At 45.2% G+C, this 14,524-nt stretch overlaps 1 protein-coding gene across 1 annotated transcript in view; it reads right to left on the reverse strand.

Moving 5' to 3' along the window:
* Positions 1–14,524, reverse strand: part of CPB2 (carboxypeptidase B2) — a 26,248-nt gene that overhangs the window by 3,928 nt on the left and 7,796 nt on the right. The window contains exons 6-10 of the mRNA XM_015411005.1: positions 13,569–13,676; positions 10,767–10,877; positions 7,278–7,280; positions 5,344–5,434; positions 2,977–3,179 (exon numbers count right to left, since the gene is read on the reverse strand). Of these exons, the coding sequence (XP_015266491.1) occupies positions 2,977–3,179; positions 5,344–5,434; positions 7,278–7,280; positions 10,767–10,877; positions 13,569–13,676 (516 nt within the window). The remainder of the gene's footprint in view (positions 1–2,976; positions 3,180–5,343; positions 5,435–7,277; positions 7,281–10,766; positions 10,878–13,568; positions 13,677–14,524) is intronic.

Genomic DNA, 14,524 nt, shown 5'->3' on the forward strand with positions numbered 1-14,524 from the left:
GTCCACTTCTTTCACCTTCTTGTTTGTTTGATTCATCATTTTCAGAGTCTCGCTTATCTGATTTTGTTGAGTTGGTGATACACTAGGTCATTGATGTCATCTGCTCTTTGAGATTATTCATTTGGTCCAGCAGGTGGCGCATGGAGTCTGCCAAAGTCTTTGCCGGCTCGTTGACTCTTTCCAGTTTTGGGCTCTCAGTTACTTTCGATTTCAGATGCTTCTCTTTCTCCGTCCTCTTCCCCGCCATCTTTTTCTCTTTGTTTACTTTCGCAAACTTTTTGAAAGTCTCTGAATATGCTCCTTAATGCTCGCACTCGCCTTGGTAAGTACTCCTTAGCAGTTTTAACCTTTTATGCTTCCGCTCCCCCCCTCAATCCTTCTGTTCCCCCCTCAATCGCTCTAAAGTCTATGCGTTTGGGAGGCGTCCTTCCCCCGCTCGCCTTATCTTCTGTTCCGTGGGGCGGGGGTGGGGAGTGTCTTTTCTTTTTAATCAATGCTTAACGACTCACGTTCATAATTGGTCCACAGACCTCGTTTACACTCCATTTCACGCTCGATCTCCTGCGCTTGCCTCGGTCAGCGTCTCACTTAGTCTCAGCACGAAGAACCATCAGAGCGGAGAGGTGCCTCAATTCTGCGGCATTACACCGTCAAAGAGGCAACCTCTCAAAAGCTCCATGGCCAGGGTCCCTTCAGCCGGGTCCCGGGGGAGTAGTGAGCCTGCACACACCCTCCTTTGGCTGGAGCGCAGCTTCACCCCCGGGAGGTCCGGGAGGTGAGTCTGCTAGTGTGCTGCCATCAACTGGAAGAATCTGGAATGGCTGCTGTTGAACAGTCAGAAAGAGCGTGGGTGAGTCATGCAAGTCGTGTCGTAGCAAGTTGCCTAGTGGTTGCTGTTGTGCCTGACCCCCAATGAGTCCTCCCTCACAGGCCAAAGCAGCCCTGGAAATGGCCCTGTCCCCTTCCAGTACTTTTTCCTGACAGAAACCAGGGCTTGGAGGCTAGCAATACTGTTGTGGTTGCCTAGCAATGGCTATTGAGGATATTTGTTTCTTAAAACTACAGGCACTTTCTATTTGGGGAGGTTAACAGTTAACCCCCCGATATATTTTAGTTTTAGATTTCAGATTTTTTTTGCAAACCTGGTTTCTTTTCAGGTTTCTAGAAAGATCTTTCTTGTCTGTTCATGGCTTTAGTCTCTGAATGTAAGTATCCACAGATATGGCCATATTGAGAATTAGATACACTAATGGTAGCCCTGGGAAGCATCAATACCATGTTGTCAGCCCCACATAGATGGCCGATGCTGCGAAAGTGTTTAAAATAACCAGTGCTGCAAAGGTGTTTAAAATAACCAAATAATTAGTAATTAGCCCATAACATCCATCCATAGAATTTTAAGAAATTATACCACATGTTCTTCTCAAGAGAGTTACTCAGTTCAAGTATCACATGAAACCATGGTTTCATAAGATTATGATTAGTGAAATTAACTGAATATAGCCACAGTAATTATGGCTAGTTAGAGCACATCAAACACAGGTCTAAAACCAAGACTGAAGTTGGTTTAGCTCTGGTTTTGCATGACGTATAAAAGTCCATGTAATGATTTCATGTTTGTTTGTGTGTGTGTGTCTTTAAAAGTTTGGTTTACATTGCTGTGTGAAAGTCTAGTGTGGTTGAAACAGGCAAGTGGTGTGATTGGTGAGTGACAGAGAGGGGGAGGGGTTTTGGAATGGATGCTGTGTGGATGATTTGAATGTCTATCAGGAGTGACTGTTAGAGTTTAGACAGTTAGGCAGACAGTTGATGTTCAGTTAAGCAGTTGGAGTTCTGATTTCTGTGAGAGAAGCAGAAAGTCAGTTAAGTTCTGTCTCGGAGTGGAAGGAGACATCCCTGTGTGGGAAGGATTAGATTCTGTGTGTGAAAAGAGTGACATTTAGTTCTGTGTTATAGGAGTTACAATTAAAAGCTGAGAGTCTAGGAAAAAGTACAGTGAAAAGTGTTACAAAGTTGCTTGAAACCTCCCTGTCAGAAAAGGAGAAGCTTGTGAGAGAGACACCCAGCATTTGTTCAAATCATTCCCAGTACTGTTCACATTGTTTACCCTCGTCTTTATGCTTTCTTTAAATAAATCCTATTTCCTTCAAGTATACCAGCAGTAAAGAATCCTTCCTCAGACCACATAGTACCACGAACGCCTAAAACCCTCGGTATACCTACCCTGTGAAAAATATTATAGAAAAAGGTTCACAAATAAAAAAATATCCTCCAAAAGAACCCGTTACGACATTTAGTTAAAAAAATTACGAAGATAAAAGCTAACAGTATTCTGCGCTGCCACCAGGTTCAAAGACAACTCATAAATACCTCTGTGTAAAAACTGATGCAAAAATTACCTCTTCGTGACTATAGGAAGTTGCTTTTAATGCAAAACATTTGGGTAAGACAATCTGGATTTGCTTTTTTTTTGTCAACAAAGTTGTATTCATAGAGTCATCGAATCTAGAGTCATCGAGTTGGAAGGGACCTTCAGGGTCAGCTAGTCCAACCCCCTAAATTATGCAGGAAATTCACAACTACCTCCCCAGACAGCCCCAATGACCCTTGCTCCATGCATATTAAGCTAAGCATGCAGATTCCAGTGACAGCAAATCAAGAGGGAATCTTTTCCCCAAAGGCTTTCAAGAAACAAGATGGTTCAGGTGCTGTTCACTCCAAACCTGCAACATTCTTCTCCAGTCTTAAATACATTAGATAGCACACTGAACGGAGTATCTCAGTTCCCTTAGCAAGCATCTACCGTTCAAAAATAAGGAAGTTCAGTTTGTGAGTAGTTACCCCCAAATACTTTTAATCTTAGTCAAAGGAAGTTTTTTTTCTGTGCTCTACCCCTTAAAATATATTTCAAATCCAAAATCTATAATAAGGCAGAACTCTAGAGCTGTTTGATCATTAAAACAGCAGGATTCTTACCAGCTCATCATGATCTTTACTTCTGTTGAAGGTGTAGGAATATGGAAACAGCACCATCTGCGAATACGAATGCATTGTTATGTACGCCTTTATACGATTCCGATGCCTTCTTAGAAAGTTGACCACAGCTTTCACTTCTGGCTCAGACTCAGGGTAAGGTCCACAGTAGGTCTCATCACAGGGATCGTCAGAGGCACCTTTACCTTTAAAAAAAAAAAATCAAAATAGCTTACATAAAACTCTGGGGGGTCCTCTAAACCCCCACTAATCTACCTTGAGTCTGGTTCCATAGAAAGGTGGGTTAGAAATGAAATGCTCTAAATCAATGGATGTATACAGTTATTTCTCCCACTAGATCAAGACTCAGATCACGTCTCCTTTTGTACTACAGGAAACAAGTTCTGTGATTTCCCTGCTGCTTCAGGCATAGGGATGCCAGCCTCCAGGTGGGACCTGGTGACCCTCCAGAATTAAAGCTCATCTCCAGACTACAGAGGTCCAGTTCCCCTGGAGAAAATGGATCCTTTGGAGGGTGGATTCTATGACACTGTACCCCACTGAGTTCCCTGTCCTTCCCTGGCTCCACCCCCAAATCTCCAGGAGTTTTCCAACCTGGATTGGGCAACCCTGCCCCCCACTGGTGGCCAGGGGGAACCTGACAACCCTGTTCAGGCATGACATTTTATTTATTTATTTATTTATTTATTTTTCGTATTTATACCCCGCCCTCCCCGTGGGCTCAGGGCGGCTTACAGGGGCCAGGCGAAGCCTTGCCATGATAAAACACAATATACATATAATTTAAAAACATACAGTACATATTTAAAAAATCCTAATTTAAACAAAGTGCTCAGTGTCTTCAGAGTCCAAAGATGATAAGAGACCTGGTGGAAGAGCTCCGTCTTGCAGGCCCTGCGGAACTGCATAAGGTCCCGCAGGGCCCGGATCTCCCCCGGGAGCTCATTCTACCAGGTAGGAGCCGCCACTAAAAAAGCCCTGGCCCTAGTGGCGGCCAGTTTGACATCCCTGGGGCCCGGGATAGCTAGTAAATTTTGGGCCCCTGACCGTAGTGATGATCACAGAGTTAAAAAATGGAAGTTACTGTGCTCTTGCAGAGGGTGAGAGCCTATAAAAAGGTTGCTTCCCCTCCTGCATGATGGGAAGGAGAAAAAGAAACACACAGATACAGAGTTCTCCAGACGGAAAATCAGAAAACTAGGTGGCTGCGGTGGTTCAGGGTGCTTTTGCCCAGCTTTGGCTGCAGCTAGACTGCTGGTTGGGGCCAACTACCAGGAACATGTATCCCTAATACTACAGCAATTGCACCAGCTACCGATTTGCTCACAAGCTCGGTTCAAGATTTTGGTTTTGTTCTTTAAAGCTCTGTGTGGCGTACGACTGGGGCAGCCACAAGCTAAAAAAGGGAAAGAAAAACTGAAATAAGGGAAGGGATGCCCATGTTCTGCTACAAAGAATACACTTTGCACGCAGGTCAGTCCCCAGCAGTTCAAATAGTCAGACTATGAACGATCTTTCTCTGAGACCTCGGAGACCGGCCAAAGCCAGAATGGATGACATCGCACTAAACAAAGCAATGGCCTACCTCACTAAAAGGCACTAAAAGGCAATGTCATATATTCCTCTAAGAACGTGGTCTCAGTCTCCAGAAGAAGACGATCAATGCATTACAGAATCTGTTTGCTTTCCTAAGGAGATTGTTTGCTGGAGGCACGAGGCAGGTGCGGGTGATTCACTTTAATGATGCTAGTTGCTGGAAGCCTGGGTGTCCCCTTCTACAGTGGAACGATGCATTGGCCTCCTCCTACCATTTAGGGTAGAGAGCACTTCATGAGTGCAAATGGAGCCTTCAGTGAGGAAACCTCCCTTTCAAGAAGAATTAATATCATTTTCAGAGTGGCGCAGTAACAGACTGGTGACACACAGGGAAATTTCACATTACCCTTTTTAAGCCGTTTTTAAGCCATTATTGTACCGTCTTGGAGTAAACCGGTACAGGGCTGCCATTTCACACAGCCTTTCCCCTACCGGTAAGGGGCCATCTCTGAAGTGGTTTGGCATCTCAGACTGTGTCGCTTTGTTTTCCCGCCCTTTTTCGCCCGCACGTGCAATCTCCGTCCTTTTTTCTTTTTAATGTTCATTTTAGGGTGCTATGGCGCCAAGGTGGGCAGCCACGTTTGTCTGAATCAATAGAACAAAGTTGGAATCCTTTGTCCCATCGCTACCATCGTTAGTCTTGGAGATGTAACCTTTGAGGACACAGCATCGAAATCCTAATCCTATGACACTTTAAATAAATAACAGATAGCAAAACAAATATTGTACATTAAAATAACATATCTGTCTTACCACACCAGCCTGAATCAAAATTTCTGTTCAGGTCTGTACCAAAGCAGATGTTGTTGCCATGTAGAGAGCGGCTTTTTCTCCACATCCGATTCTGTAGATTTACCCACAGACAAAAAAAAAGGCATGACATAACAGCTTTACGGCGAATTCCAGATGGACGGATGGATATTAAAAACTACCCAGGTATCAGAATTGCACATCTGGAAAGGTCTAGGCCTCTGCAGAAGAACCATCCCCTACCAACGAAGCGACCTACACAGATTCCAAATCACTGCATGCTACAGGAGTACAGCAGATAGTTCTGGAGATGTATGTGAGCACACTTCAGTTTATCAAAACAGAAAACGTGTTAGATCCAGTCGGTCAGCCGCGTTGGTCTAAAGCAGTAGAATCAGCTTAGAATCCAATGGCACCTTTAAGACCAACAAAGGTTTATTCTGTTGGAAATATGCAAGGTCTAAATTCAGTCATTATAGGGTTAATGTGTTTACCTTGTTTGCTATTGTTTAGATTGACCTGGAAGGTAACCTGGCACAAAGCCAATGGGGAGAAACTGGAGCCTATTTACTAACAATAATTGGTTAATGTATTCAAGTGATTTCCTTCTCAGGTCAAGAAGAAAGAATCTCCATTACCAACTGTGTGTGGTCAGTCTGTCTGTTGTTGTACTTGTAACAGTAAGGATGTAGTCTTCAGTGTTTGTTGTTTTGTAGATTTCCTGGGAACCTTTCCCTTTAGAAACAAAGAGTTTTACATAGAAAGAAAATGCCTCCTCTCCAGTGAACAGAGATCTATTGCAAGCTCTGGATATCTAACTACTTTTACCAAAGTTTCGAACATATTCAAGGTATGAGCTTTCATGTGCATGCACACTTTTTCATATACAATGGAATGGGAGGTAAGGTTCAGCCCATCTATACGCTTGAACCTTTCCGCCCATTCCATTGTATTTGAAAAAGTGTGCGTGCACACAAAAGCTCATGCCTTTAATAAACCTTTGTTGGTCTTAAAGTTGCCACTGGACTGGACTCTAAAAAAGATGTTAGTGAAACTAAGAAGCTTAGGAGAATGGTGAAACCAAGACTACCATCTGACTGCTCCAGCCTTCTCCTTGAACCTAGTACTAGTTGAACACCAAAAGTCTTGCAGTGCAGTGTTGCACTCTTCTAAGCACATTGACTTTAACAGACACATGAGTGTAACTCTACCTAGGATCACACAGTTGGTGGTGGGATATATTTCATGCCAGCATTTCAAATGCTCCTCTCTGAATGTGCCAAAACTAAGACTGAGAAATGGTGGCCTCCCCCAAGACTTCCTGCAGTGTGTGAAACTGAATTTGGGGACTTAATGCTGGCTCCCAGTCCTCCGAGGTAGCACATGCCCAGCAGATTGCATCAGCCGTGAACGGAACTAGAATATCTGAGGGTAAAATGAAGATGGCATCATCACCACACAGGTCAGTGAGCTGCTATGAGAAGTGGGAAAGGAGTGAAATTGTCTTTCCCGCCTTTTCTATCACTGAAGCTGTGATAATGGAAGAGAGAAAAGGAAATGATTCCCCCCCCTTCCATCTCCTCACCGCAATGCACTGACCTGCATGGCTATTAGTCTGCAGAAGTCCTGTAACTCTAAGAATCAGCTTTTCCTGGAGTCATAAGTAGGCTAACGAGGTCTCCCAATGTGGCAGGAAACCTCCCGCCATCTGCCCACTGTCCCCACTGCTGCTCAAGGGATAAATGGACTGGGAAGGTGTCATTGTGCCGATACTTTCGCCACAAACCCAGAAGTTATATCACTGTGTCAGTGAGACACTCTAGGATGTACTCAACGCTCTATGGTACAATCATAGAGTTTTGGGGGATCCTAAAGAATCACACTGACGTGGTGACTTTATTTCTGTGTTTGCTCCTGGGAATGATGTGCAGGCCCACCTTCTCCCAGCAGTTGCCAGGCAATGGTTGGCGACCCTAAAAGAAGGGACTGTTATGGGAAGGGAAAATCTAGGATCCCTACATGAGCAGATTGCTGGATCCACCCCTTTTGATGTTTAATGAATGAAGGGCTCCCTCCTAACAGAAATCTGACTCACTGATATCACTAGAAGATAGTAAAGAGTCCAGTGTTCCCTCTAAGCTGAGTTAGTGTGAGCTAGCTCACAATTTTATAGCCTCCAGCTCACACCTTTTTGTCTCAGCTCAGGAAGGATGGCTCTAGAGCCAACTGATTTATGCAGTAGCCAAATCGCTCACTCACAATGCCAGGTGCTCACAAAGTAAAATTTTTGCTCACAAGACTCCACAGCTTAGAGGGAACATTGCTCCAGAGCCAGCTGATTGATGCAGTAGCCAAACTGCTCACTCACAACTTTAATGCCAGCAGCTCACAAAACAAAATTTTTGCTCACAAGACTCCACAGCTTAGAGGGAACATTGGTAAAGACTACCAGTGAATGGCATGTGGGCCCAATCCTCTATGAACCTAATACATAGTTTGTTTTGAGACTGAGTTTATTCTGTTTGGCTTCGTTCTCTTTAAATGTCATTCCCCCCCAAAGGGAAAAACACTGTTATAGCCATGAGGTGAAGAAATAGAATGCCAGGCTGACATGGTATCTGCACTTATTTCTGGGATGGGCAATTTCCTGCTTGCGAAAACAATAGAGAGGGAACTTTGCACATGGTAATCAAGTTTTCCATCTGGCCCCCAATCTGAGTCCACTTCTTACAGAGCCTCTCTGTAGCATATCATGGCACTAAATTCAGAGGGTTGCCGCGGTCCTCCCGAAGGCCCGCCTCAGGCAATTAAGTACTAACAGCCTGTTAGATAAGCAGAGGGGAAGAGGCTAGGAGCTCACAAAGGAGAAGAAACACTCCTGAATTTATCAGTATTCACCACACTGTGAGGTTTCAGAGAGAACTGGGTCCTCCTCTTGTCCCCCTCAGTATGCAATACAGGTGGGGAAAGTAAGTCCTTATTGTACTGGAAGAGTGAGTGACTCACATCCCCTAGAAATCGGGGCCTGGGGATTTCCTGCTTTTATAACTGATCTCCACCTGACAGAGATCAGCTCCCCTGGAGAACATGGCTGCTTTGAAGGGTGGACTCTATGGCATCGTACCATGCCGAGGCCCCTCCCCTCCCCAAACCCTGCCCTCTCCCGGATCCACCCCCAAAGTTTCCAGGTATTTTCCAACCAAGACCTGGCAACCCTACTGCCCACTGCTTATACTCACAGCTGCCTATACCACCTGTATGCCCTTTGCCTGACACCTCTGGGCAGTGCATGTGGCTGGAGGTGATGCTGCTGTGGCTACAAGGAGCACTGCTGCCACGCATCACCTACATGCTCTGAGCAGTATGGTTAGCTGGGAGTGCAGGAAGTGGAACACTAATGAGTGGGTAGAGGAAGGATGGGCAGAAGGAAATGGTGGGTTGGTGGCACTGGGCCCCACCAAAAGCCCTGGGTTGTGGCAGCAGGTCCACTTCAGGGTATGTTGACACCAGCCCTGGGCTCAGGGGCCAGCACTGATGTTGCCTGAAAGATTAAAAAAATATGTGGTTCTCCTAAAACTGCTTCTTGCCTGAAAGGTCAGCTTGAGCCAGGGTGGAGATTAAGGCAGACTTCCACCATCTTGGTGAAGGGTAAAAGGAAAGAATGTTATTGTCTGGTTGTTTTTCACCCCTGAATCCCAGGGGGAATCTAGCCCTTAAGATATTAGGCACCGCTTAATTAGAAAAGCCAATGGTTTGGAATAAATGAGCTGGCAGAATAAACGTCTGGCCTGTAGTCATGGTGGGGCATCTCGGGGCCAGGCCCCCTTAATTTTCAGCTATGCCCCACAAAACTGTCTCTTTAAAAAACTTTTAAAAAGCGTGCCTCAATTTTGCTGCCTCAATTCATACTTTCGTGAGAATGGTATACATTGCCATTTAGTGAACTGTGTTGTGTTTTTCAGCGGTTTAAGGTCAGCATTTAAGGCCTGTGAAAATCCTAGTCTTCCAGATTTATAATCTGCACAAAATTTTCAGACTCTACGAAGAAAGGTGAAATGAGCACACACACACCACCTCACATGATTTCTAGTGATGTCTTCTAAATTTTATATACTGGGGAAATGTAAAGATCTAGACTAGGGGGTCCCCAATGTGGTGTACATGGGTGCCATGACACCCACCAATAACTTTTCTGGCACCCACCAAGTGTTTTCAGGAAGTAGGTGGGGCCAGGCAGGGCTTTTGCCCAGCAAGGCTTCTGATTGACTGTGAACATTTTTTTAAAAATGTTGCTTTGGCAGCAGCTGCCTACCACCCAGGCTCACCCGCTAGGCGAACTAGGCATTCACCTAGAGCGGGCTGGCCCTAGGGGCGCCAAACAGGTCCCAGCCCCCCCCCCCAAAGCCCCCCCACACCCCCCCCAAAGCCCCAACAAAAGCCCACACGCCACCTAGAAGCCCTGCTTCCCGCCTCCCCCCCCCAAGACTGCCGGCAGGCCCGCCTCGCGCCTCCCTTCAGCGCCTCAGCACCCGGGCGCCAGCCAGCAAGTGCCACAGTCCAGAAGCGCCTGTAAGCACGTGTGCCACCCTCTCCGCAGCAGAGAGAATGGGGGGATGACACAACTTGTTCTTGCCTGTCTGGATCTTTCTTTCGGGCCAGGACAGCAGCCAGCAACTTGCCTCCTCCCTCCCCAGCCCCCCCTGCCTGGGGAAAGTGGGCCAGGGACTTTCAAGGGCGGGTTTTGGCCAGGACTTTCCATGAATCAGAAGGCGAGCTTTTTCAGCCAATTGCCAGCTCCGAGAGGGGTCACGTCATCTGTTGCCAGGTAGGGGAACTGCTGTCATTGGACGGAGCGTCTCTTCTTGTCTCAGCGGGGGGGGGGGTAGCGGCGGATGAGGCTCCATAGATGTGGCTGCTGCGGAATGTTGCCTCGGATGCTGCCGCCGCCGCCCAGGGAGGTGAGAGAGCGGCCAGCTAGGAGGTCTCCAGGCCTCACCAGGAGGTTGGCATCTGTGCCTCACCTAGGGCGCAGAAACACCTCGGGCTGGCCCTGCTGCCACCACAGTGCAAGGATCTACAATGTGTTACTGAGGTTAAGCTGTGGAAATCATTTTATGGCTGGCTCCACCTCCTATGGCAGCCATTTTGTTGCTGGGCCCACCATGTTGTGTCACAATTCGAAATGTGCCCTCAGGATCAAAAGGGTTGGGGATCTCTGATGCAGACCATATGCCAGCACAGAATTACACAAGTTTAAGACCATTTATTTCAATCCTTATATTGGGTTAATGATGACACATTGCAGAAGAATGCAAAAAGACTAAGAATTATGTAACCCAGTCACTCATGCCCTTGTTCATGGGGCTTGCTAATTCTCTGGACCATGGCAGGGCAATTCAGGATACATGTAGAAAGCTTGCACTTACAGTAGTCCATGTGTATTCATAGCCATCCACATTTACGACTGGCATGACATAGAAGTCAAAGTGCTGCAGAAGACTAGCCATAACTTCATCTCTCCGTCTGGAATGAGTCACCTACGCAGAATGCAAGAATGAGATTTAAGGGAAAGTGTTTAATTAGGTTTTCTCTTCTCCAAAGCTAGCTCCTTGACTGATGCTTCCATTCCAGAATATGCATGGTCCCCTTCTTCCAAATTTATAATCTGTGCAAGAATTTCAATTTGGAGCCAGTTTGGTGTAGCGGTTAAGAGCGTGGACTCTGATTTGGGAGAACCGGGTTTGATTCCCCACTCCTCCACATGCAGCTGCTGGTGTGACCTTGGGTCAGTCACAAATTCTTTCAGAGCCGTTCTCTCAAGAGCAGTTCTCAAAAGAGCTCTCTCAGCCCACCTACCTCACAGGGTGTCTGTTGTGGGGAGGGGGAGGGAAAGGAGATTGTAAACTGTTCTGAGACTCCAAGTGAAGGGTGGGGTATAAATCCAATCTCCTCCTCCTCCTCCTCTCCAGAATCTCAGATTAGGAGGGACATGTCCCCTTTCCTCCACTGGTTGCTCATCTTTTGGTTTCTTTGGCACATCTCGAGTGTGACAAAGAGGTGGAACATTGGAAAATGGCTAGTATATGATCCCGAGTATGCTGCCCATGGACACCATGACACTGTGTTTCCTGGCACCCACTTCCCCAAATCAAAGAGCCAAGCCTGCTTTTCCACCAGCTCAGTGGATCAGGATATGCTTTGGAAAATCATATTTTTTTGTCTGCAAGGATCTCCTGTTCTCAAACAGCTACCTCCACCTTAAGAGGATGCCTGGCTCAGAGCCTCCCAGCATTTTGTAACTGAACTCAGACCCCACGGCAGCCATTTTCTGGTGGTACCTGCTACCTGTTCTCATTATTCCAGTAATGCCCTGAGGCTCAACAAGGTCATGGACACTGTACAGATAGACGGATCTAGATATCTATACTAAATTCATTATAGCAGGCACTTTGGTTATCAAAAGGAGCTGCGGTGGCTCAAGTGGTTAAGACGCTGAACTGCAGGCTGTGGAAGGTCAGTAGTTCAGCAGTAGTTCAGCGAGTGTGCCGCATGACGGAGTGAGCTCCCATCTCTAGTTCCAGCTCCTGCCAACCTAGCAGTTTGAAAGCAAGAAATTGCAAGTAGATAAATAGGTACCAGTTCAGTGGGAAGGTAACAGCGTTCCGTGCGCCTTGGTGTTTAGTCATGCCGGGCACATGACCACGGAAACGTCTTCGGACAGCGCTGGCTCTTCGGCTTTGAAACGGAGATGAGCACCGCAACCCTAGAGTCGGACTCGACTGGCTTTCGAGCAAGGAAACCTTTACTATCACTTTACCTTGGTTATCAAAGAAAGTCAACCTGAGTCCCATTTACAGTACAACAAGATATATGTTTAAAAGATGTTAATGGCAGACTCTGGCAACATGAAGGCACTGTACTTCAAGCTGTTTGGCAGTTAGATCCTTGCCACTGGAGAAGAAAAACACTGTAAAACCTGTGACACAAAGGATTAATTGCCTCAGCCTACATCTCTTAGAAGTACTATAACCAGCAATTTGGGAACTACCTTTGGATCCCCACAACCCCTAGTTTAGCAACATCTCTTGAGAAAATATTGGGGGTGTGTGTGTGTATGTGTGAAATTGTTTGATTTTAGAAATCTTTTGAGTTATGTGTAAAGGTAAAGGTCAAGGAAAGGAATTTAGGGTGTCAGGTGGATCTGATTGTTACAATGTACGAGCCGAGGTAGAGTAGAGAGTTTAAAGGAAAGTATGAGAGGCGAAGGAGTAGTAAGAGTGCTGGAAAGGACTTCCTTGTTGGTCTAATAGTGACCCTTTTCAAACTGCCTTTGTATTCTGTTTTAGTAGCTGGTTGCTAATGGATTTTTTTGGCAATTTCAGATGGAAATTACCGTTAGTAACGGTTAGTAACCGGCTGCTAGCAGAATGGCGGGAGATCTCCAGCCACCAGATGGAGGCTGAGGAATGCCAAAAACAACATCCGTGACAAAAATAACGAAGAGTCAATAAAGATAAGTTGCAAAAATGTTTACTGTAGTCATTCTGTAGGAAATGTTCTTCTATAATCTCTCACACGCAACGAATACTGCGCAATGAAAACAATTCGTTTCACAATATTTGCATGTAGCAATCCCAGTTCTTACCAATTACTACTTATCAACTCTTGAAGGAAACATTCTATGTTGACTCTCTAATCACATTGTGAAGAAGAAGAAGAGAAGGAGAGATTGGATTTATACCCCGCCCTTCACTTGGTGTCTCAGAGCAGCTTACAAACTCCTTTCCCTTCCCCTCCCCACAACAGACACCCTGTGAAGTGGGTAGGGCTAAGAGAACTCTGACACAAACTACTCTTTCAGAGCTGTGCCAGAGCTTGTGACTGACCCAAGGTCAAATCAGCAGGTGCAAGTGGAGGAATGGGGAATCAAACCCGGTTCTCCCAGATTAGAGTCCGCACTCTTAACCACTACACCAAACTGGCTCTCAAGACCCTGGGTTCTGTGAAGACCCTGGGGTCTGTGATTAGAGAGATTATAGAAGAAAAATTTCTATAGAATTACTACAGTAAAATTTTTTGCAACTTATCTTTATTGACTCTTCGTTATTTTTGTCACGGATGTTGTTTTTGGTATTCCACTTCCTCCCGTGATCTCTCACTTTTGGCTTCTACCACCTGGAGGCTGGCAGCCCTATTGGAACTCTATATGAAAACATACATCTACTTACATGTCCAATGAACCAAAGACAAAAAGCAGGAGCAATCCATTCCCTGGCATGGATACCGCAGTCTATCCATATGGCATTTTTGTGTGTTGTATCTTCTCTATTGGAGACCTAATGTCAGAGGGGAAAAGAGGATTTGAAAAAAAACTATGCTGGGTTCTCTAGACGGCAAAAGGACAGTCACTCACACATTTTTGCTGAACAGTGTGTTTCCAAATAAATTCCTGTAAGATGCTATTTGGAATAATACATTCGTCTGTAATTCTTTTTTTTCTCTTTTTTTTTTGGTGTGTTTACGGTTATAAAATTTTTATTTCGTTTCCACTTAAACATTTATACATTTCATCTACACATCTTACATAAATATCAGTCATTCATCGCTTGATTCTTATGTACCTTTTTGGAAACTAACTTCTTGACAGTTCTTCTATCCACTTATACACCATTTCCCATCTCTTTTCATGCACCTTTTCATTCCTATTCTGTAATATTAAACTTAAGTCATCCATTCTGGCTAACTCCAGTATCTTATCTATTAATTCTTCCCTCTTGGGTATAACTTCAGATTTCCAATTTTTGGCTAATAGCAGTCTGGCAGCTGTTATAATGTATCCTAATATATACGATTCTTGCTTATTATAACCTTTCGGAATCATGTTTAGCAAATATATTTCGGGTTTTAAAGCTACATTTTTCTCCAGAATTTCTTGGATTACCTTCCGGACCATCTTCCAATATCCTTGTGTCTTACTGCACACCCACCACATATGAAAAAAAGTCCCCTTACTGTTTTACATTTCCAACATAAATTAGGATACCTGGTATAACACTTAGCTATTTTGTCCGGAGACCAATACCATCTATGGAACATCTTGTACACATTCTTCTTATATGCTACCGCTCTCATAAATTTGACCGTTTTCCACATGCTGGACCATTTTTCCTCTTCTATTTCTTTC

This window comes from Gekko japonicus, unplaced genomic scaffold (assembly GCF_001447785.1).
Source record: "Gekko japonicus isolate JY-2015 unplaced genomic scaffold, Gekko_japonicus_V1.1 scaffold428, whole genome shotgun sequence".
NCBI classification, from domain to species: Eukaryota; Metazoa; Chordata; class Lepidosauria; order Squamata; family Gekkonidae; genus Gekko; species Gekko japonicus.